This window comes from Convolutriloba macropyga, chromosome 2 (genome assembly GCF_964194025.1).
Source record: "Convolutriloba macropyga chromosome 2, txConMacr16.3, whole genome shotgun sequence".
Lineage (NCBI taxonomy): Eukaryota > Metazoa > Xenacoelomorpha > Acoela > Convolutidae > Convolutriloba > Convolutriloba macropyga.
The window spans coordinates 25351007-25375115 of NC_134469.1; the positions used below are offsets into that span (position 1 = coordinate 25351007).

General features: G+C 32.3%; 2 protein-coding genes across 5 annotated transcripts in view; one reads left to right on the forward strand and one right to left on the reverse strand.

Annotated features, from left to right (window-relative positions):
* LOC142358567 (neuronal acetylcholine receptor subunit alpha-9-like) overlaps positions 1–24109 on the reverse strand; it is a 172847-nt gene that overhangs the window by 103910 nt on the left and 44828 nt on the right. The window contains exon 1 of one of the 4 annotated variants that reach the window (XM_075409974.1): positions 20132–20160. The exons of the other annotated variants lie outside the window; for them this stretch is intronic. Coding sequence (XP_075266089.1) covers positions 20132–20134 — 3 coding nt within the window. The 5' untranslated portion in view covers positions 20135–20160. Of the gene's footprint in view, positions 1–20131; positions 20161–24109 lie in introns of those variants that run through there. 4 annotated transcript variants of the gene reach the window in all.
* LOC142358570 (BTB/POZ domain-containing protein KCTD12-like) overlaps positions 1–24109 on the forward strand; it is a 554440-nt gene that overhangs the window by 38551 nt on the left and 491780 nt on the right. The window lies entirely within an intron of this gene.

Consider the following 24109-nt stretch of genomic DNA (forward strand, 5'->3'; position numbering starts at 1 on the left):
CATTAGGAATAAATTTCACGAAACATATACTAGTCACGCTCTAAGAATTACCTCAAAGACTGTAAAAAGCGCGGGTTGATAATAAAAATTATAAAAAGAATAAAACGCGCACCATTTTCCTGGTGATAAATAGATCATGAAACTTATTCAACCGTACATTCGCAAAACTCAAGTGTTACTGCCTTTCTAATAACCATAGCTTACAATAGCTAGCCATAATTTTAAGTTAGCCATAGTTATTTTTTTTAAAAAGATGTGCCACTTTATAAAACTGTCGCCAGTTAATTCAGCTGGAAAATATTTCCCCTTTTGTTTTCCAACCGCTTTCTCCCAAAATTCTGTGATCGAACCGCCGCAGATCAATTTCTTCGCTTGTTTGCTTTTGAAGCGCGGCAAAATTGATAGATAGTGGCTACAATTTATCCATTTATAATCGTTTTTATGAAAATTGAAACAAAATTAGCAATTCGTCCGTCATTTTTAAAATATGAAAAATAATAAAAAACAATATTAATGAGAAACAAAACGCAAAACTTTGAATTAGAGAGTATGACCGAAAAGAAGTTTCGAGGTTCTATTTAAAGTTCCCTTTGTCCATCATAAATTTTTAAACCAATTCTATATTTTTTGTTTTTGTTTGTTGTGTGGACAAATTTTTTGCAGCGCATAATTTGATGAAAAGCAAGGCAAAAATAGTGCAAAATTTCGTTCTCACAAAAATTGCGTTAACTCGCAAACAATACCTGAAATAGTCTTGTCCAAAATTGGTCAAATTTTTCATTAAAATGTCAGTGCTTTGGGATCTCCGTTAAGTGTCATTTTTCTCAAGGTGTCGGGCTGCATTTCACCTTTGTAACAAGGTTTAACCTTTTGAAAAGAGTGCATTTTAGAATTATTACCTCATTTTATCAATGGCAAACTTGAAGAATCGACAGAAACTTAAAAGGTTTTTTTGTTTTAAAAGCAAACAATTTTTAAGCGCGTAACAGCAGAAATTTACAAAAATTAACCGAGAACTGCTGTCATGTTATGGAAACGCCAACTTAAATTCTATCTTCAAAGACCTAGGGATCGCAATGTTAAGCACCGCCTCAATATTTTGGTATCTAATAACATACTCTAGCCAAGTCTACCAGGTATAAGACTTGCTTTGAATCAATTTTATACCGTATGGTTTTGGTTGCTGCCCTTTAGCATGAGACAGTGCTGAGGAGAGAACAAAAACTCAAAAAAATTGTGAGAAATCTTTGGCATGTGCGGGTTTCAAACGTAAGAGAGCTTTCGAATGCCTCGTCCTGTCTGTAAAATTGGTCTTATACGTAACGTAACAAATGTTTATTAAACAAAATACGTAACAAAAAGTAATTATGAGACTACTGTCTTTCAACAAAACGAGTTTTTGGAACAAAGAAAATCAAAATGCCAATTGAAAATTTCCAAAGTGAGTGTCAAAATAGTCTTTTGTATGCGCTAAAATAATTGGTCTACGAATAGTACCACTGATTTTTCTCGTAGTACTGCTATATTAACGGATACACTGTTTATGCACATCTGGAAGTTAAGTTCAGAGTTAGAACGAAAACTTCAATTTTTTCGGTTCATAAACTACAAAAAAATTTCCGTCTTGTTTATAACTAAAAAACTCTTAAGAATTTTTTTAAATACTGAATCGCTACGGAAGTTTTACTTCCCTGCAATTGCAATTAGATTTCTTGGGAAAATTGTTTTCAAAAAACTGGTTTGAGCTAAATAATAAATCCGTTCTTTCTCTGCTAGTGTTCAAACTGGATTGGAAATAATCGCAACTCAATTTTAAAGAGTAATTTTATTTGAGAATGCGGATGACATCTTCAATCTTCATAATTGATATACAAGGAGTTCTGATGTAACAACAAGGAAACAAATGAAAAGAGACCCTTTTCTGTGATACTTTATGTTATTTACTGGCCACATGGACATTTTATAGAATTTGAATCTAAAAACATTGCCATTTTTTTAATATTACAATTTTTCTCATTTCAGTTTCAAATATGTTCATCCTGCAAAACGTGGTTTCATGATTCCTGCTCAAATTTACGAAACAACATTTTGCCGTTTTGGGAAAAATTAAGGGCATTAGTCGGTGTTGTGAAACCTGCGAGCAAAAATGTCAACTTCCAGTAACAAAAGCCGATATTGATTCCTTGTCGAATAATATTCAATCACTTAATACACACATTCAACAAGAGTTGTCTGAAAAAGAAACGCTATTAACAAATTTATGCAAAGCTTTTACGCAGCAAAAATTGAGCAACTGCCAAATGAAATCAAAGATTTAAGGAGCAGTGTGGGTACTCTGAAGCAAAGTAGACAAACAAAACCTCGAAATACTCAACAATCGGAAAATCACCTGTGCAACAAACTAATAATATTTAGAATACATGAGAATCAGAATCAGCTTTGGAGAATTGAAGCAATGAATGGAGGCAAACAAGTAGTATCTATTTTCGAGCAAATAATGGGGCTGAAAAATGTCGTAATTCATGACTGCTTCAGATTAGGGAAACTAGTAAACGGGAAGAACAGACCTATTGTAGTGAAAATCGATAATGCTTGGACTATCAGCACGGTCTTCTGATCTGTTTCAAAGTCCAAAGGTTTTGGAGTCGTCGTAAAAAAATTACTCTCCTTTGAAGATTACAAAAACGAAAAACACTATATCAGCGGAAGGCAAATCTGATCAACAATTTTGGTTACGAAAAACACAGTTTCTCCATTAAAGGTAAAGAGTAAATTTATAAAGGAAAACCTATTGGGGAAAACTTTAAACCTAGTAGTGTGCAATCGTCTACAAATCAAAACGCCCATACTTCAAGATTACCAGTCCTCATAACCTCGTCTTTAAACTGTAGATCTTTGTTTAATATTAACCGAAAAATTAAACTTGGAATTCATTTCGAAGCTAATACACCCGATAACATCTCTCTGAGCAAAATGTGGTTTGATTCGACAGTTGATCACACCAGTGTCTTTATTTCAAATTGTTATAGCGTAGTGAGTAGAATTGATCGATGCAATGGCAGCCATGGAGGAGTTTTAATTGGTTTTAAAATAGAAACTAATGTTCACAGTGAAACAGTCCAAACTAAACCCCCGGTTGATTTTGCAAATTCGGTTTTCTTCTGCAATTTAGAGCAGGCGATAATTGTTATAAATGTTTACAATTCACCTCATGATGCGTCTTAACGCTTAGAAGTAGAATCGTTGGATGCCTATTTACAAGATATTCTTGGATCGGCACATAGAAAATTTTTTAAAAACAACTTCGATCTCATCAATGTGCTCATAGTAGGCGATGTTAACCTTATTGGAGTTGATTGGAGTCTTCTAAGCAGTAAAAATGCCTACGAGCAAAAGTTTTGACAGTTTTTTTGAAAATACGGGTTTTGTACTCTGATAGAGGAAAAAAACATTAAAAAAGATTTTTTTTCTTGCTATTTTCCCTGACACTACGTCTTTGGCCCAGATCCTCTCGGCATTTTCCAATCACCCAATGCTAAGCACTGAAGTGCATTTTTCGAGCAGCCAGTTTGGTCAATCAAATCAACTTATTCTTTCCCATGAGCGGATTTTCCCAAAATTGCTGAATGCCTGTTTTTTGATGCCTCAGCTGGAGATGTAAACCACAAAATTCAAAACTTTTACGATGAAATCAATTTTTGCTGTATGACCTTCGTCCCTTGGAAAACTAGAAGACGAAGGGAAGCTCCTTGTTACTTTTCGTCTCATTCTATTCACGCAGAGAATATTCTAATTTCAGCCAAAAAACGTCAAAAAGGAAATAACAAAATTGAAAGACTTGTTAAGAATCTAGCTGATTCACTTGAACTAGATAAAGCAGTATATCTAAATTACTTTGCAGGTCTCACTTTGACAGAAGTTTTTCAAAATATTAAGCGCTTTCATCGTGTTCCTGATCAGCCCACTATGATGAACTTTGGTGGAAACAGTATTTCTGGTTCGCTGGAAACTGCCAATGCCTTCAATCAACATTTAGCATCTGTTTCCAAAGAAAAAATGCGCCCTCTTTTACTTCCACTTGCTTCCGCAGACCCCACAATATGTCTAGAAGACATATATTTCACCATAAAAAGAAGTAAAGTCGATGGTTCTATGTTGTCATTCGGTTTCTGAGTCATACGATAAATTGCAGCCATTTTCATTAAAAATTTTTTTCTGCTGCCTTTGTCCCAGCTGTTACTGCGATATTTAACAAAAATTATAGATGAGCAAGAGTTTCCAAAGGGCTGAAAGAAAGCAAGAATTAAAACTCTGCATAAAAAAGAGTGGAAAATCGGCAAAAAGAATTACAGGCCAGTGTCAATGTTGTGCGCACTCTCATTAATTTTTGAGAGAAGTTATTGTATAGAAAACTTAAGGATCTTTTATTGAAGAATTTAGACAAACATCAGCATGGTCTTAGGCCCAAGCATTCTAAAATCACTCAAATGCTTGAAAACTGTGGAAAATTTTTTCGTTAATTGAATGCTAAAGAGTCTGCATTAAGCATTTATCTTGATATTGCAAAAGCATTCGATACAATAAATCACAATGCAATTTTGTTGAAGCTTATGCGTTTCGGATTTGATAACCAGTTTCTCATGTTTTTTGCAGATTAATTATCAATTAGAACGCAGTGCGTATATATTAAGGATGAGTTTTCATCAGAGTTACCTGTTACAAGTGGTGGTCCACAGGGTTTAGATTTCGCGGTCTTTATGTTCGCTGTGTATATTAACGACCCTCCATCTCTAATGGGGGACAGCACATATCAGTTTGCCGTTGACACAAAAATTACTGGAACTCAAAAGAATTTTTTTCGCAACAAAATGATGTAAACAAAGCTATCAAATGGTCGCAAGAAAACAGTTTGGAATTCAACCTGGCAAAGTTTGAAGCTATATGATTTGATGTGAAAAAATTATATCAGTCTAGCGTCTATTTGTATGCAGACGATACAGAAAATACATGCAAATCTTCGGTGAAAGATCTTTGTATAGTTTTTACTAATTAGTTTAAAAACGGATAGTAATATCAGTCAACGGCTGATGAAGGTACAAAAAAAGGTTTTCTTCTTGAAGAGAAACGTTCCTTTTTTCTGCAAATACGAGAGTAAAAGTAAGTTTATACGAAAGTTACATTTTATCAGTTCTTCTTTACGCGTCAAATGTTTGGTTCTCGAATTGATCAAATTGCAGAAAACTAGAAAAGATGCAAAGACGAGCGCTCAAGTGGGCTTTGAATAAGAAACTTTTCACCCATAGTGTCTACGATCAGAGCCTTCTTTACCCCAATTTGTTGCCAATCTGTTTTCTTTTGTTTCGAAATGATCTTCTTATGCTGAACAAAATTTGCAACTGTGATACTGCTCTCAAGTTTGATGATTATTGGAAAGTTTTCAAGGGACCACGCGGTATCCCTTCTGCAGCAAAACAATTTTTGAGGACAAAGTTTAATTGGACGAAATCAGTCAACTTGGAGGAGTATTTTATTTGAGAGTTGTAAAACATGCAAATGTTCTCACCCAGCGAGATGACATCTCAACTTTTGACTGGAAATGTCCTACAGTATTATTTCGGAAACAGTTGAACTCTCTTTTGGAAATTAAAGGCTGCGAGTTTAAGTACTATCAGTATCCTGTAAATTGGTCCTGTTTCTGTAACTAATTAACAAAATGATTCCCGTGTCGCGGGTACCAAATCAATTTAATAATAATAATAATAATAATAATAATAATAATAATAATAATAATAATAATAATAATAATAATAATCATAATAATAATATTAATAATAATAATAATAATAATAATAATAATAATAATAATAATAATAATAATCATAATAATAATATTATTAATAATAATAATAATAATAATAATAATAATAATAATAATAATAATAATAATAATAATAATAATAATAATAATAATAATAATAATAATAATAATAATAATATTAATAATAATAATAATAATAATAATAATAAAAATAATAATAATAATAATAACAAATTGCAAAATTTTCTTTTGGTTGAAAACTGAACACACTGACCACTATGAAAACGAACATATGCGCTTCCCTTTTTTTTCAACGTGAAACCGTACATACCGACACTTTCTAGCCTTTTCAATCTACCATTATTGGAGTCGCATGATGTCACCTTATTGATACAATGTCCTAATTGATACAATGTCCTACTGTGTCTCAAGTTTCGCGCTATTCCGCTCTGCTTGAACAGCACTATTGCGCAAGGCTTGCCCAGGCTGAGGACCAGATCAAAAGTGGCCAGATTCAAGTGCGCTCGAATCCACCTCTAATCAAACTCAAGTGCGTACATATTAGATTGGTAATCAGAGAATGGTTTTAAACTTTAACAATTCTCTTAATATCGCTATAATATGTTCATTTTTTGAGAATTGCATTTTTCAGTATTATATTCAACCGAAGAAAAGCAAATTCTAAGAGCATTGAAAATTAAAATAAAGCAATAGTGTTGAACCAATTATATGTTTAGTATGCCAAGTTTTTGAATCAATAGATGAACTCAGGCAGTTTTCCATAAAAAATTTTGATCTACAGTTATTCAAAATATTTGTAAAGGGGACCGAAATTTGTTTTCAACTGGACCCTTTGGTTCTGATCAAGTTCATTGGACTCTAGATTAGTCTCTGTTAAGGAGGCTCTTGTATTAATGCCCCTGGCAGACCAAATATCTCTGATTAAAAAGATTTTTTAAAAAAACTGCGCTCCAAATATTTTCTGATCAGACCCAATTGCGCTGGACATCTCTTCTGATCAAACTAGTGTGCGCTTATCAAACGGCCGCTTATCAGACTCGTTCCAATCCACACCAAAGTGCCCTCCACCAAGATGTATTTGCAGCGCACCAAGATGGTCTCGTCAAAGGTCTAGTCGGCCTGCACACCTCTAACTGGGTGACCCAACCAAACAGTTAATAATAGTCAATTCACTTATCAATGGTTTGTATTGATTTACCGAGTTCGTTACTTTTATTTCATAAATTGATACCATGGCAACCAAATTAAAATTACAATATAATGCCATTTATACAATGAGTTTAGAATTTCCTTGAGAATCAACATAACTTTTTAATTCAAAAATTTCAGGATTTTGGAAGCAATTTATGTCCCAACTAAATCGAGTTAAGAAATTTCTTTTGCGTCCTGGCGTGTAATTGCAAAACTTCGCAACGGCTATTTGAAAACATAAATTAATATCGGAAAACAACCTCTATGTCGCGGCTATTTTTATAACAAGTATAGGGGAAGACGAAAACATCTGTTTTGGCTAGACTACATCCCTTCTTAATCAATTTTTATGCAAACATTTTTAGGAAAACATAAACAATTTGATCTGCGGAGTCTGTCGGTTATTGTCGTCCAAATTGAAAAATGTGTTGCCTCTAAAGATGTTTTCAAGTGCAAATCTATCATTGGAGCTGTAAAGTTATCACATTGGCAGTGAAAAAATATGTGCGTCATTTTCTAGACTAGAAAATATCTTACGATAAATGTACCATAAGAACTAGTCTCATTTTTAGCCTTTCTTTCCGCTATCATCAACAACTAATTGCCATCTAATATATTATCTTTTTCAAAGGGATTATAAGCACCCTATTTAGTGTTTTTCGGACGCTTTTGATTTCTAAGGTTTGTGCCTACGCATTGCTGCGAAAAAGGAGCGATATCATTTAACAGCTTGACCTGATTCATGCATCAAATTCTAAGAAAATGAGACTATCCGGAAGCCAATGAAGTAAACATCATTATTAGATAAAGGGGCATATTAAACTTCTCGAAAAAATTGACCAAATTTGAAACTCTTTAGCTATGCTACTGCTAATTTGTAGCTATGGTACCGGTTCTGTTCATAGCTTACAGTTCTGTACTATAATTCAATACATTATTTTAGCTTACCATGTATAGATGACACAATTCATACAAAAATGACGTGTTTCGTTTGAATTGAAGCAGTATTTCTGTCGCAATCTTCAAGTGGTTCTTCGAAAACAAAAAAGTCACAAAAATATTACAACCTTAAAATCGTTCAAAAAAATAATCTTAAAAAATTGAGGTATACAAAAAAAACTTTTTTACCAATGCAACTATTCGGAATCTTCAACAAAATTTCACCAAGAGTTCAAATAATAATACCGAGAAAATAAAATTTAGGAAAGTGACAGGATTCAAATTTTTGCCTCTTTAATCAAAATTATTAAAATCATTACTTAAAAAAAAACTCTAAAAAGCGCTCGTCAGACATACCTTAAAAAAGTTACTCGAAAAATTCGACTGTTAATAAAGAAAGATCACAATAACTCATTAAAAAATACAACCCGTTGGTCATAAAACAACTTCTATCTTCAAACCAGCACAGCAGCGTTAAAAAAAATTTTGAGTAGATCTAAAATGTAATCTCGCCTAGAACTGTGCATTGCACAAAAAATTTCAGACTTTTATGATCAGCTGAAAAGTTATCACATAATGTAAAAAAGATCAGGTTTTAGAAAAAACGCAATTCCTTATGTAAATTGGCGACTTAATGCCTTGCAGAGAAAGAATTAGTCGAAAAAATAACGTCAATACGTTTCTTTAGTCGCCTCAATTCAATACGTTAGATAATATAAACATATTACATTTTCAGTGAATTCAAGTGAGCACCAAAACATCTTGTATTTTTTCGATATTTGACAATTTAAAGATTTTTTCCAAACAAATGAAAAGAAAGATTCTATCAAGTGCAATGGAAATTTATTTTCAAATTTCAATGAAAAGAATTTCTGCGAGGATTATGATAAAGAAATACCGGTTCTATATAAATGTAATCTCTCAAAACACAATAAGAAAAAAAGCACCTAAGCACACAAAAACAAACAACTACAACAAGATAAAGCACTTTATATCCATTAGTTTTTAAACAATCTTTATGAACTTTATTTAAAGAAATTAGGAGAACAAGCAAATAATTGATGTACAACCAATTCAGGAAAAATATAGCACTTTTCGTGATATCTGCATACCACTTTTTTGCACCCTTGAAAAACAAACGTTTCTCTAAATTTCCGAAGTATATTTTATCAGACTCATTGTATGTTTCCGTGAGCCGAGCGAAAACAGCATTAAAATTTGCTAATTTATAGCTGTGGATGGTACTGGTTCTGTTCATAGCATACAGTTCTGTACTAGGATTCAATACATTATTTTAGTTCACCATGTACAGATGACACAATTCATACAAAAATGACTTCCTCGAGTGGTTATATTAACCAAATAACCCAGTTTGCTCAGAAAATTATGCAACACTCCGAAAAAAGGTTTTAAAAATCAATCTTACCTTACCTTCAAATACAAAAATACTCTATAATGGTCTTCGACAATATCTGTGAGCTTTTTTTAAAGATCCTGGTGAGTTACTTAATTATGTAATAGAAATTGAGATATTTTTATTGACAATTATAGGGAGAGATGAATTGAGATATTATTGATCGTCTTTTGCTTTCTTTTTATTCAGAAAACCTGATTTTGCATGGAGACTGTTTTTTAAAAAGAAATATACTCACTTTTTTTCAATTTGGGAAAATTTAGCGGAACACTTTTTAGCAGTACCACTTCTAAATTTTTCTGATAATTTTATGTCATTTTTTATCTTACTGAGCTTATAAGTGCTTCTCATTTTTCTTGTAACACTAACTTTTAATTACAATTGTCGACACAGCGATAAATTCACCAACCTATATCCCAATTTGTTCAGAGAGTTATGCAACAATCTAAAAAAGATTTTGAAAAGCTTTCTTAACTTCAAAAACAAGGATAACGTAAGAAGATCATCTACAATTATCTGAGAGCTGTTCATAAAAATTTTAATGAGAGCGTATTCCCCTCTGTGGTTTTTGATGCGCCAATGAATCGAAAGCGAAACTCATTCCAATTGAAAAACAATATTTAAAAAATATCATATTCGAGCAGTTTCAATCCGAGAAGTTTCATTTCAACTATCTAAAATTTCTTGATTTTACTTCAAAAAAAATTACTTTTTTTTTGCAAAAGCTGATAAAAACCAGAAGGTAAGAATACTCTTTAATATTTCTCAAATAAAAATAATCTGAAGAAAGTTTACAATATTCCAAAAATGAAAACGACTTCCATTTTAAATCTGACTTTCCTTTAATATAGCGTAATCTTTCTCTACTCGAAACGCTGTTTTTCAACAACTGTGATGAAAGCTGACTTCGGATGAAGTTGTAGAGTTCAGGGACAGGGCTTCAAGAGGACGCATAAATTGATGAAAAATGTTGAGGCTAATTGCTCTTAAACTAATAAAAATGCCTTGTGATTGTGATTGATAACACAACTGTAATAAACTGTAATAAAATAATTGTTGTTTGTTGACTTCTGACAATGCGTAAATAGAAACAGTTGCAAGAATTTGTTGCTCGTGACGGCATTCAGATTTCTTATCCAGCCTATATTCCAATCCACTGCAGGGGTCTACTTATTCTTTAGTTGGAGGTGGTTTTTCAATTAACACTTAGCTACTTTTTCTAATCATCTTCTGAGTATTTTGAAAGGAAACATTAAAAACAATGATAAAAAAGATTTTCAAAAAACGGAAAATTAATTGAAAAAAACTATTCACAGAAGATTCGAGACATTGTACAGCAAGTGGAATTAAAATGAATTTGAGAAACAAAAAACCAAACCCATAAATTGAAGTAATTGATTGGGACAATAAGATTTTTCTCTCAAGAACGGGCCTAATTGGTCTAATATTGATTGATTTTGAATGAGCATTACGATCGGTCGAAAGGACGTTGCAGTAACGGTAAATAGATCATATTGAGTTTCATTATTTGCGTTCACTGTAAATATGGCAACTTATCAAACTTGAAGCCTGTTTATCTTTTTTTTTAAAATGAGACAATAGGTTGATATAATTACTAACGTTCTAAATTGTTTAATTCTTTTTCTAAAAAACTCTGCCTTTAATACGGATATTAGTCTTATTATTTATGAAAATTTAAATAATGATAATTCAACAATTTTATTGGTAATGATAGCGATGGCTGAATGAAAGTAATATTGATATTTTTTAGCTTCTTATAACTGAGAAAGCTTGAATTGCTTTTGAAGACTGTCCTTTCTTCTTTCTTTTCAATATTTTTAGTAGATGAGAGATCAGAGTAGAGTTGTGATTTACTCTTTATTAAAGGAACAAAGGGCGAAGATTTTTTAAGGCATTAAACATGTTCATATCAATTATGAGTGAAATGAGAAAACAGCATTTGAAAAAAATGGATTTTTGAGAGCAGGATGTTGACTGATTTTCTTAAGTAGAACCAAAAAATTCGGCTAATGGTTTTTATGAGTTAGATAATCTTCGTTTTCGAAAAAAATCTTAATTTTCTAAGTTTAGGCCACTTTCTGAGTTCTTTTGCACTCCAGTCTTGTCTACTAGTCTCATTAATGACAGGTGTTTTTACTCTTTAATGAGGCAAAATTGAGCTCATATTCCTTATTTTCAATCCGTTTATAATGTTTTTAGCACCACTTCGACTTTTCCTGATTCCAAAGAAAATCAGTCATTTGTATAGTTCTGCCTTATTTTTTCCAATTCTTTTGTTTTTCCATACTTCATCTCAAGAATGAACTGTTTTTTGGCTCTCCTAAATGGCATGAACGACTCAAATATTTTTTAAAATTTATATATACCGAAGTCGTTAAGTTATACACTATTGTTTTTAAAAATTGACAACTCCTCTATGGGCTATGTAATGTTTTGTTCTCTTATTTGTCTCAAGGACTGTTGGTCTAATTGAGTTTCTTATCAAATTTTTCTATTAAATTCGTATCTTAAGTTTTAAAAATTTTTGGTAAAATTTGCTGTTAATAAACAGTGATTTTTGAGTTTTGCCCCCATTGTGTTTTTGTTGTTTCTACTATGCTTTAGAGTCCTTAATGACAAATCTCATTAGCTCTCTGAGAAAAAACGAAAAGGTTTTGATTAAAAGTAGCATTTCATTTTTAATATGTTTAATCCCTTTCGCACCACTTGCTGTCAAATGTGTAAGTGACTTTTTGCTGTGCCCCCTTTTTGTGATCGTTTTGGATGTTTTTTCATATCCCCTCAAAAACGACCGGTGCCATAGGCTTTTTGATTAAACAGAAATGAAGCTATATCTAAAATTTAACTAACAGTCGTAGAAAACTCCAATGCGTCTTTAAGATAAAAACAAGAAACTATCGCTAAATTAACTACCTCATGCCAAAAAGACAATTTTTTGCACAGAAAAACTGTCAAATTCAAAAACTTCCTGCATGTATAGCTTGTAGATGAGCACGGATCGACAAGCTATAGAGAAAATGAACCCAATTTCCAGGTCATAATTGTGATAAAATGAAAAAGATATTTGACTGTGTATATTTATTTATGGGAATGATAGAGAGTTTCGCCACTGTTTCATTTTTCTTAGTTGGTGTTGTTGGTGTTCTAGGCAGTTATTCCATCGATAATTTATGCAGGTGATGTTTTCCCAACGAGAACTGGTTGAAAGCAAAATAGCGATAGCAGAGATTAGACAACTAAATTTTTGTCAGGAGCATGAATGATCGAACGCAAGTAAAGGGGTGTGAATTGACGTGATTGTTCAATGGAAATGAAATTAGTCGTCTAAATAATAGAAGTCAGCAGAAATTTCAATTAATAATAAAAAGATTAAAAAACAGCTATTGAAAAATCGGTGATAACCAATAAATTCTCACGACAGAAACGGAAAAATTATATTGCTTCCTTCAAACTGCTTTACTTCACTTGAAATCCAGAAACTGTATAACAAAATTTCCAGGTAAAAAAGACCTAACAATATCTGTAATTTTTCCGTCTCTTGTTTATAGAATTTATGAATGTTTGTTTGCAACGGTAATTGATCAAAGAAAAATTATTCCGATTACCTTCAATCAACGAATCAATACTGTCTGATTTATGTAGTCTGCTGTTTGTTGAAAAATAATTTAGGCTCCTATTTTTATCTTCAACATTAGCAAAAATTGTTAGATAGTACTTTGTGCGCGTATGTATTAATTCTGCGATTGGGTGCTGTTGGCGGAATATGACAATGTGACTCAGGGGGAATTATCGGGAATTGAAAAGGAGTGAAAGAGCATGAAAATAATATATGAAATATTACATGTAATTGCGAACTAATGAAATACGTCAAAAAAGTTAAGTCAGTTTGTGGCGGAAATAGACGGTCTCTATTCAGACACGTACGCAGACCGTGATAACTATGTCCACACCCCTTATGTATACATATATTTTACCAAAATCCAATTAGGAAAAGGCGAATTTAAAATGTACCTTAGCGCACAAGATTTGCAGGTACTAATTTGTCATTACTTTGTCTCTACATTTTGCACAGCAATATGGCTATGTTGATTGTTGCTTAGTTTGATCACGTATAAAGAGGTAACGTAGCTTTTCATTTTAAACAAGTTTGTGAAAGTTTTGAACCTAATTAAGTAAAAAGTGTGTCCAAATTTTTTGAAGGGTGTTTATGAATTAGTATCCAGGCAGCAGATTATCATGTATAAAAATATACAGGGCATTAACACCAAGGTCCATAATGCCCCAGTGATTGTTTGCATACCCTAGTGATGAGTGGACATCAATCCAGGCTAAAATATAAATCAGGGTAGTAATGGTTTACAAAACACCTATGAATCAATTTATTGTTTATTAAACAAGTTAAGAAACTGAAATCCATGGAGAGATTTTCAGCCCTGATTCAAAATCTTACAAAAACTTTCAAAAAATCTTGAAAAACTTTAAATTCTGGAAAGTTTTTCGTGTTTTTGGTAACTAAGACTATCTGATAACCAAATTAATAGACATTTACAAGAATTTCGATCAGCACAACTCTTTCCAATTGACTGTTTTAAAATACTTTTTGAATGTGAAATCTTGCAAGACTCTTGCAGGTTTCTTGCATGATTTTGAATTCAGATACAATTTTCCTAACAACCAGCAACACCCCGAGTCATCCAAATCCTTCTTGTTTAACTTTAATTTATTCAATAAACGAAAAAAAAACAATTACTTTCAACATTTTTCTCTTTTTTCATACAAAATGCTTATAGGGAAACCAATGGTGGTAAATTTTTTTCATTATTGATACTTTGCAAAATACCACACCAAACTAATTGTACTACACAATCTCTCTTCAAATTTTTTGCTTCAATTAATTTTATCATTGGTGGCAGCAGCCAGTTTTTAGATGGCCTTGTTAATCAGTAGAACTGGATTTTGATAGGATTTTTCTGCAAAAAGACACATCTCCCCATGCACGTTCAATGTTATAATTGAAGATAATTTGAGCTACAGCAGTTGGAGCATACATCATGGAACAAAAAGTTCTGCAACAACTAATTAAAACCTAGAAATCGGAAGAGAAATTTCTAAAATGGAAAAAAAATCGCCAATCATTAATTAATGATCACATCTAGATGAAAAACCGCAAAATATCTCTCACTGTTGTCTGAGAACAGTTTTTCTCTTTTTTTCGGGGATTGATTTCGTGAATTATTAACAAAATTAGCTAAAAATGGTTAATTAGCTGAAAAGACTCTAACAGCATTATGATTGACATCTGTACCAAAATTTTTGGAAACAGGAAAGTTTAAAAAAAATTTTAAAAAATGAGAAAATGCAGACAAGAATGCAAATCAGTTCAGCAATAGCTTCGTATTAACTTTCGGATTAAACAGCTTCCACAACTTTGATTTATACGACTCAAATTTTTTGAATGTGGACGGATTGATGAGTATCAGAACAATAGAGTTTCAACAGAGAAAAAGTGGAAATAAAGCAAACGACAGGTATATTACCTAAAGCATCAATCCAAAATCCCTTAATAATAGACACAAAAATTATTATTTGTTCGTACATTGACATTAATTTGCAATTTATATGTCAAAGCATGAGAAGCTAAAAAGCTCGAGACAAAACTAAGTTCACTCAAATAAAATCAAGTAATTATTATCAAAAATCAAATAGACGCAAATTTGGAGGTGACAGTTTTTTCTTTTGCATTTAAAATGTTAAGCAGATGCAGTAAACTGGTGAAATTAACTGGAGGGCTTATAAAAATATCGCAACTTTTCTGGTATTATTTTCGTTCCAAAAAAACTCTTGATTGATTGATTACCTTTACAATTTTTATGAAAAACCTATTATTGCCATCCAGTACTAAAGTTAATGAATTTAATAAACTGCATTTTTTCGAGAAATTACAATTATAAACAATCGATACGCAACTCAAAAAATGACAGACAGTTGTCCCCTTTTGCGATAAAAAGAGACAATATGGAACACAACAAGATTTTGATCTTATTTCTTCTTCTCAGCGTACGTCATTTCATTCGTTCAAAATCTATCATAAAAAGTTTTTACATTATTTCCCAATAGACTCAAGAGAGTTAGTTTACATCAAATTAGTTTTAACGTCAAGTTTTGAAATGTTAACTTTTTTCAAATTGCGAGATATCATCTATATCTAGCAAAAGCTTTACTTTTTTGATTGCAGGTAAAGGAGCATTTTCATTTTTAATATTATTTAATGTGCGCAGTAGTGTAAATTCACTACTATTCCTGCAATGAAATTTGAAATTTTTGACCTTTCAAATCTCATGCCTTAAACATTTTTTTTTCAAATACCTAACAGCAACGTTTGACAACATCGGCATATTTTTGCGCGTCCAACTGAAACGATACAAAAACGTCCATAAGCATTATTTTAAGTTTTAAGCCGGGGAACAATAGATGAAATAAAATATTGCAGACATGCTCAATCATGGTTTGACTTTCATGCTCAATCTTTCAGAAAACTCTGAGAAACCCATGTACATTTAAACATCTCCTTAAACGAAGATACATCGCATAATGAAACTTTTTAATATTAAAAAATCATCAATTGTTTTGGTATAGAAAACTAAATGGTTTTACAGATACCAATCTTGATGCTAATATTTTGTTATCGAGTAAAAACATTCAATCGAAACAATTTTTTCCAAATCCAATAAGTTTTTGGGACTGTTCTAGATCGAAATGTTAAAATTTGAAAAACAAACCCGAGCTATCAATTTTCTATATCTGAAAGTATAACGCACATTCAAAAATTTATAGATTTTTTTAGTGCTTATTTTTAGTTTTCTTTCATTCCATATACAAAATAAGAGAGTGCCTCTGCAAAGTGTAAGAGTTGTAGGTTGAGACATAGGAAAACATTTGATGACGTGAGCAAAATTCAAGGAGTTTGCCTACGAAAATTAAGAATAAAGTGAACCACTAAATAGTAAAGACTTTTTTTGAAAACTCATTCAGGGGTTCTGAAATCAACAAAAACATATAAAATCAGATCAAACACATGAATAGACTCAAAACAAAGGCGACAGAGTGAGAGAACGGGAGAGGCACGCGAGAGACGAACGATGTAATTTCAATCGCGTTCACTGCTTATCTCACATAATTTGGACATTTTTTAGGCAGTGAATTTACGTAACTTCACAGCTATCAGGCAATACATTTTTTGTACCGCATTCATCGCCTGATTAATGTAATTTCACCGCATGCACCGCTTATATTGCATATTTTTTGCGTTGAGTGACGGCTACCATCGACACGGGTTGCAGATAAGTACATGAAGCTTCTAGAATTAATGGTAGAAGCCGTTAATATGCAGTAGCTTGAAAGCAGTTCAGAAACTATTCAAATAAAATATTATCAATGTTGGATCCGTGAAATACTCTCACGAAAAAGTGTGCATTTCTACTTAAAATTCCTGGGCATTTCAAAACACATACAAAAATAACCAATAATAAATGACAATTATAACTTTTCGTTGATATTTTTTGCAATGTCATGCTTAACGAAGAGCAAAAAAGAATTTGATTAGAAGGGAACAATTTGATCTTGCATCATTTGTTTCGATATTTGTTTACATCATTTGTTTGTAAAATCTGAGAATTAACAACTGCTGTCATAGTTTTAGGTCTAAATTAAGTTATTAAAGGTCAAGTTTAAGCCAGCCGTTGAGGCAAGTTAAAAAATTTCTAGGGAGCTTTTACCCAATTTTGGTATCGTGTGGAGAAAGTTTATTATTTCAGATTGAACAAATTAACAAATCCTCCAATATCACTATGACATTCAAATTCATCAATCAAGAAAGCTATAGTAAAACAGATACCAGAACATTATGTGTTCAAACTCATAGAGAAGTTTAAGTATTACACAAAGCTATAAAAACACACGAAAAATATATTTCAGTAAGGTTTTATCAAGTTCTAGGTGAAGAAGCATTTCATGTCCTTCAGAAATAAAACGCATTATTTTACGTTTTTAAGTGTTTTTCTGGGCCTAAATCTACACCTAACAAAAAACGGCAAAAAAAGTCAATGAAAAAGTAAAGGATATCAATTTGCCATTACAGGAGAATAAACACTGGAGGGAAAAACGAAAGAAATTTTAAGCTTCTTTATTCGTAGGAAATCTAATTATTGAATTGCAGCACGCGTGGGTAATTCCAAATGTCTACAGACTTGGATTTTAAACCACTCAAGAAATAAATTTCACGTAAGCCTCGTTGTTGAAATTTCGGATGAACAGAACAATGATGATGAACATCAAATAATAAATTTTATGAATAAAAATCTTTGGATGGAGCTACGTTAAACAAATCGCAGTATTTATTTCACAATAATCAGACCTTTTATGATGCAGGCTGTTGTTAAAAGTGTAAGTAAACATTATAGTAAAACATTATCGTAAGAAGAGCCAATAAAGGTAGTTACAGTAACATGGCGGCAAAGAAGCTTTCAGAGTTCTCTAGTAAAAATACAAACATCAAATTTCACTATCAAATAGGGTTTATTTGCATGTGTGATATTTTGAGCTCTTCTTTGTTTGCTGTCTTTTTCACACCAGGTGCGTATGCGTATACAAGCTATATTTGTTAAGTGTTCATGCGCCGCTAGCTACTGCTATATACTTGATCTGATAAATCAACCGACAGATAATGTTTTGAAAAATTGCGCGTACGACTTTTCATTCCTTGGGTAAATAAAAAACATTTCAGGAATTGTTCAAGTTTTTTCAATTGCGTGTGATACCACAACCAGCGCCACTTAATACCGCCACTTAAATAAAGCCTTGCTAAATCAAATTTGTTGCAAAGTCTCAATGGGAGTTTCAATGCATCGCAAAAATCGAGTTAGAAAAGTGGGTCTTTTCGATGGCAGCGCCCCTCCACTCCACTCCCCTCCTCCCCTCCCCCCCCCCCCCCCATGAAATTATAGCTCCATTATAGTATCTGTAATGCGGATCACGGTAGTGGATGTGTGTGTGTGTGTGTGTGGGGGGGGGGGGGGGGAGTTGGGGGCTATATCTGATCACTAAGCGCGCGGGGGGGGGGGGGGGGGGGTGGGTGATATGATGGAAAATACTCAAAAGCTGATTTCAGTTATTGATTTTAATTTAACTTTTCTCATATTTTTGATATAAAAACTGAGTGATGGCTATGAGTAAATAAAAATAATGCACAAAGGAACTAACATAGCAGCAAAGCTCAAGTGTAAACTTTTCCTTTATTTTTTATTATGTGGGGGGTTGTTGGTTGTTTAGATTACGTAATTCCCACGTGAGAAACTGGTGTAAAAAGGAAGTGACTTTTTGAAGTTGAGTGTTTTTCTGTTAATGGCTATCGTATTATGCTAATAGAATGAACATCGCCGTGTCGCTCTGCATAAAAGCTAATGAGCAGAAAAAATTTCCAAATAATCGAATGGTTTGATAACTTCCTCAAAAATAACAGAAGACATAATTTAGGAGTAAGAACAAAGTGTGAGCTTATTACCTTTTTCTTAGAACTTTTGTGCCCCACGTTTTATGATCATGGAAAAAACAATGGCTCTAATTTAACACAGATAAGTTTAACTTGGGTAAAAACGACTCGGAAAGACAAACCTTTCGCCAAAAAATGAAATTAATTTTGCCATAATTGAAACAATCCAAGCAATTGTAAATTGTACGTTCGGTTTAATTCTCCTTCTGCTAAAACAGCGCTGATAATGCCCGGCTTTGAATCAACCGAAACTTCGCAACTTTGGTGTACATAAAAATAATGCACCCGTAAGTAAGGTTACAGTATCGAATTGCAGTAAACCCCATCCATAATAACTGCGAGTTTTTTCAGTGTCAGCAATCCCCACATTTCACGTTTCTGTTCAGTAAATTTTGATGACGCGCATTAAATAGCTAATGTTCAGTGTAACAGGATATTAAATTTAAGAAAGACAAACATAAAAAAGTCTGAATAAATTTGTAACTGAAAAAAAAAACAAATTGTTGTGGAAAATGAAATATTGTTGCAATGAGAAATTTAGTCACAATAGAACCACGGGTCGTTGTGTTAATCGAGCATAAATAGGATCCGGTTTAGGCAAGAGTCGAGGTTAAATTCGGTGATCTTCTCAGCATGGGTCAAGTTAGGCAACGTTATGATAGTTTGTCAGGTCAAGTAATGGGCCGGAAAACTGGAATCAATTTACTTTACCTTTTCTCTTGTGTACAAATTTGTTTTCATAAGCATGAGTGAACAAACAGAGGCTTTTTTGCATTAATTGTTATTTGAATAGCGTAAATGTATTCATTTTATTTATTTATAGTTTTCACTCTAAAAAGTATAGGTAAATTTGCCTGGGCAAATTGCAGGTAGACATAATTGCAGAAAATCATACCTGCAAAATTACCTAGAATAAAATGATACATGCAACTTAACAAGAATTCATTACCTACAAACTACCTGCAAACTCGACACAAACGATCCAGATTTGTTCGGTAAAAATTTACAATAAAAAATTGAAATCAAGTTCACTCTGAATAATATATACGTAAATTTTCCTCTTGGTTTTATTTGAAGGTCTGAAGAAAACAGTAAAACCAAAACAAGCCCTGTTCAGAAACCAGTCCGACAAGAACTCATCATCGATGCTTATTAAAAATCAGTTGATAAAAGTACCCACCATTGCTGTGTTCCACGAATGTCAACAATTTATCTTGACGTCTCCTTCTTGTTTCGGTGGCAAAAAAATGCAAAAATGCTCTGACAATCGAATGAAGGGTAATAATGCAACGCTATATTTTTATTGAAGCTTAAAAATATCAATATAGATTGTCATTTATATCGCGGAAAAAATAGTTCGCAAAAATCTTCAAATTTATCAGAAACGTGCCACAATTTTGCAGATGAGCAAAATATTTGAGAAAGGTGAGGATTTTCTGGTAAATGTTCTGTAAAACTTTCCAAAAAGCGTTGCAGAAACATGGAAAAATATGATCAAAAAGTTAAACACGTATGAAAGATTTGATGAATGAAATCAACTGCGTTAATGAAACAGTACAAAGAACTCACTAAAAATGTTGTTTTCGCGGTAGATTTAATGAGCTTGTTTATAAAAACGACGTTGAAAATGAAAATTTTGAAGCGGTAGTCTTAGAACAATTTTTACAGCACGTTTGCATTAGCTAGCCTTTTTCAGCCGAGTGCACACTATTGAAACATATCAGTGACATGCGTTTTCCTGCTTCAAATCTTAACTAAAAGATATTTTTTGTTTGATTTCAATCCTTTGATTTCTCCTATTTGATATAATTTCTTCTAATAAATTCCTCTTGCATGGTAGCGTGAACGTAAAATGAAGAAAGCAAAGTTTTCAAATTTTCAGTTTTCAAATTTTTGAACACCAATCGACGCTTGAGTGAATTGGCTATAATATCAGACCGGCTATCTCAACTGGCTATAATATCAGACCGAAACTCAAAACAAAATAGTTTATCTAATTGTTCTAGCCCAGTTTAGTGGGGGAGGAACTATATACTCAAATGGATTTTTTTCGTTCAGTCAATTTTGGCTGACCGATATATTCATCGCAGAGGTTTGTGAGTAGTATCATTAGAAAATCCGTCCAGCGTAGATCATATCATTAAAATGATTTTCTTGAATTTCGTTTGTTCCACTCAGTTATCGAGATTAAAGTTTTTGTTAATATTTGACTTATTTCTGTATTTTTAAACAATTCCACTGCAAATATATTCAAACTGTTAACGATAATGTTGTTAGTTTTAGAACTGAAAATAAACAGTGTTGTTGATCTGTTTGATTCAATTTTTGATTAAAATTTTTGCTGAATATTTAAAAATTCAGTCTTTTATATCAAAAATGGCAAGAAATAGGCTTTTTTTAGTTCACTCTGTTTAAATTTTCCGGATTAAACAAGTTAAAAACTACTCACATAGTTTTTGTTAACACCAAAGAGGGTTGCTTACTCGCGATTCCTTTGAAAGTGTTCTTGAATTAAAGTTTTGCCAGTTTTTTGCTAACCTAACTCAATAGCTATCCACAATGTATCACTAATTTTTTGATATCTTGACTTTTTTGTCAAGTTATCCGTATCCATATTGTTGGGATCAATTGTTCCTAATGGACAAAAAGCAGTAGCTACCCCAGTTTTGATCTAATTGTTGCTTTTCACAGTTCAAGGATATTTCGGATTGTAATCAGTCGCTGACTTTTGAGAAACAGTTCTAGCATTTTTTTTTCTTTTTATATGTAAGTAACAGACAAGAACATGTTAAATCAAAGTCTGCTAACAACAGATCCAATTAGCTTCACAAGAACTTTCAAGACACAGTGGATTATACAGCTTTGTACTCAAAAATTAGTTAAGATACATTGTCTCTTTTTTCGTTTTTAATAACAAGTCTGTTGTAATTTATTTTTACCATGCTCTAACTAAGAGCACTGTATTCTCCCACGAACATATATGTTATGGTAAGGAAAAATAAAGCAGACGTGTTGTTAGAATTGAGAAAACAGAGGAAAATCTGTTATAATTTTTTTTCAAAAAAAAATTCTAATGTAACAAATTAAATGTTACAGACTAGACTTTAATAAAAATTATAGCTGGAACTTTTATATTCTAAATTTTGAGTCAATAAAAATTTAACATATAATGATATTCCTCTATTTTTTTTTACAGGCACTGAAGAGAAGACGTTACCAGATCGTTAGCAAAGATCTTAAGGAGGAAAATTTCAGCGCGTAATAAGTAACTAAAATGCTGGAAATAAATAACACGCTTTCATTAACTTTTCTCTGCGAAATAATTTTTTTTGAAAATTCGCTTCCAATTTGAAATTTAGACACAGCTAGTTTTGAATTACATCAAACAGTTTTGTCTTAAATGGGGAAAATAGTTGAAACTTATCGTAACGGAAGAATTGATCTGGCATATAGTTTATGCATTTTGAAGAACAAAATATGGGAGAAAAATCTACTCTCAAAGCTGATATCTTTATGAGCATTGCAAAAATCAGTGTAGCTAAAAAGTGGTCTTTAAATTTCAATAAATGAAAGTAGAAAGCAATATCTGCAACCGAATGAGATACATATATAGAGTTGACAGCTAATGAACACAAAAAATAAGGTTGAATATAATGGAAATAACATTTATCCATTTTACTTCTCAACTCCTTTCTAGAAAATGATAGCAGAATCTCGGCTTAACTAGAAGTATTAAAAAAACAAAAGAACATACCGGATTTTCACTCCGTCTTTTTGACAGGAAAACAAGTGTTTTTCAAAAGAGAGTTAGATCTGACCAGAAGAGTTACAAGTGAGCAAGAAGTATCTCATCCAATTGTAGCTAATTTTGAACAACAAGCCGTGTTGTTTACCGCGCAATAAAGAAAAATACTCAATGAAATGACGGAAATGACTAAACATTATTTTGAGCATTGAAAAAACGAATGCGTGGTTTTGAAATTGTTAGTTATTTCTGAGATTTTTTTGCAGAAACTAAGAGTCCTTATAAGAACAGCACATATTAGGGATATAGTGATGACGAAAAAAACGTTTTACAGTAGGGGCATCTTGCATTCATCCTGCGAACGGCATTTATTTTTTCTTATCAAAAAAGTAATTTAGATTTGATTATGCTTATTTAACTAAGCAAAACAAAAAACACTTTAAGTGAAAAGGCAACAAATTTTAATATCTCATATTCAGTGTTTATATTGAATGTGCAAAAATTCAAACCATAAAGGATTTTGGAGGAAAGTTTGGAGCAAAAAATTTTGGATGATGTGGGTTATGAAAAAAAAACCTGCTCTATAGTTCTCCGTTGCGTTTAAAGAAACCAAATTTTTCTCATATGGTCCTCAGTAACGTACTTTTTACAGCAGCAATGCCAACAGCAGCAACATCAAGAGCAATAAAACTTATTGGAAAAACTCAGGCAGATGCATCAGCAACCCGGGCCGAGGTGTCAACGCTAAAAAACGCAAAATTATGTAAGATTGGCGTTGAATGCGTTGAATTTATGTAAGATCTACACCTGAGCGTAAATCTTACATAAATTCAACGCATTCAACGCTAATCTTACATAATTTTGCGTTGATTTTTAGGGTAGATCTTACATATTTAGCGTTGAATTTAGCGTTGATCTTACATAAATTCAACGCATTCAACGCTAATCTTACATAATTTTGCGTTGAATTTTGGCGTAGATCTTACATATTTAGCGTTGAATTTTAGCGTAGATCTTACATATTTAGCGTAGAATTTAGCGTTGATCTTACATAAATTCAACGCATTCAACGCTAATCTTACATAATTTTGCGTTGATTTCTGGCGTAGATCTTACATATTTAGCGTTGAAATTTAGCGTTGATCTTACATAAATTCAACGCATTCAACGCTAACCTTACATAATTTTGCGTTGAATTTTGGCGTAGATCTTACATATTTAGCGTTGAATTTTAGCATAGATCTTACATATTTAGCGTTGAATTTAGCGTTGATCTTACATAAATTCAACGCTTTCAACGCTTATCTTACATAATTTTGCGTTGAATTTTGGCGTAGATCTTACATTTTTAGCGTTGAATTTTAGCGTTGATCTTACATAAATTCAACGCATTCAACGCTAATCTTAAATAAT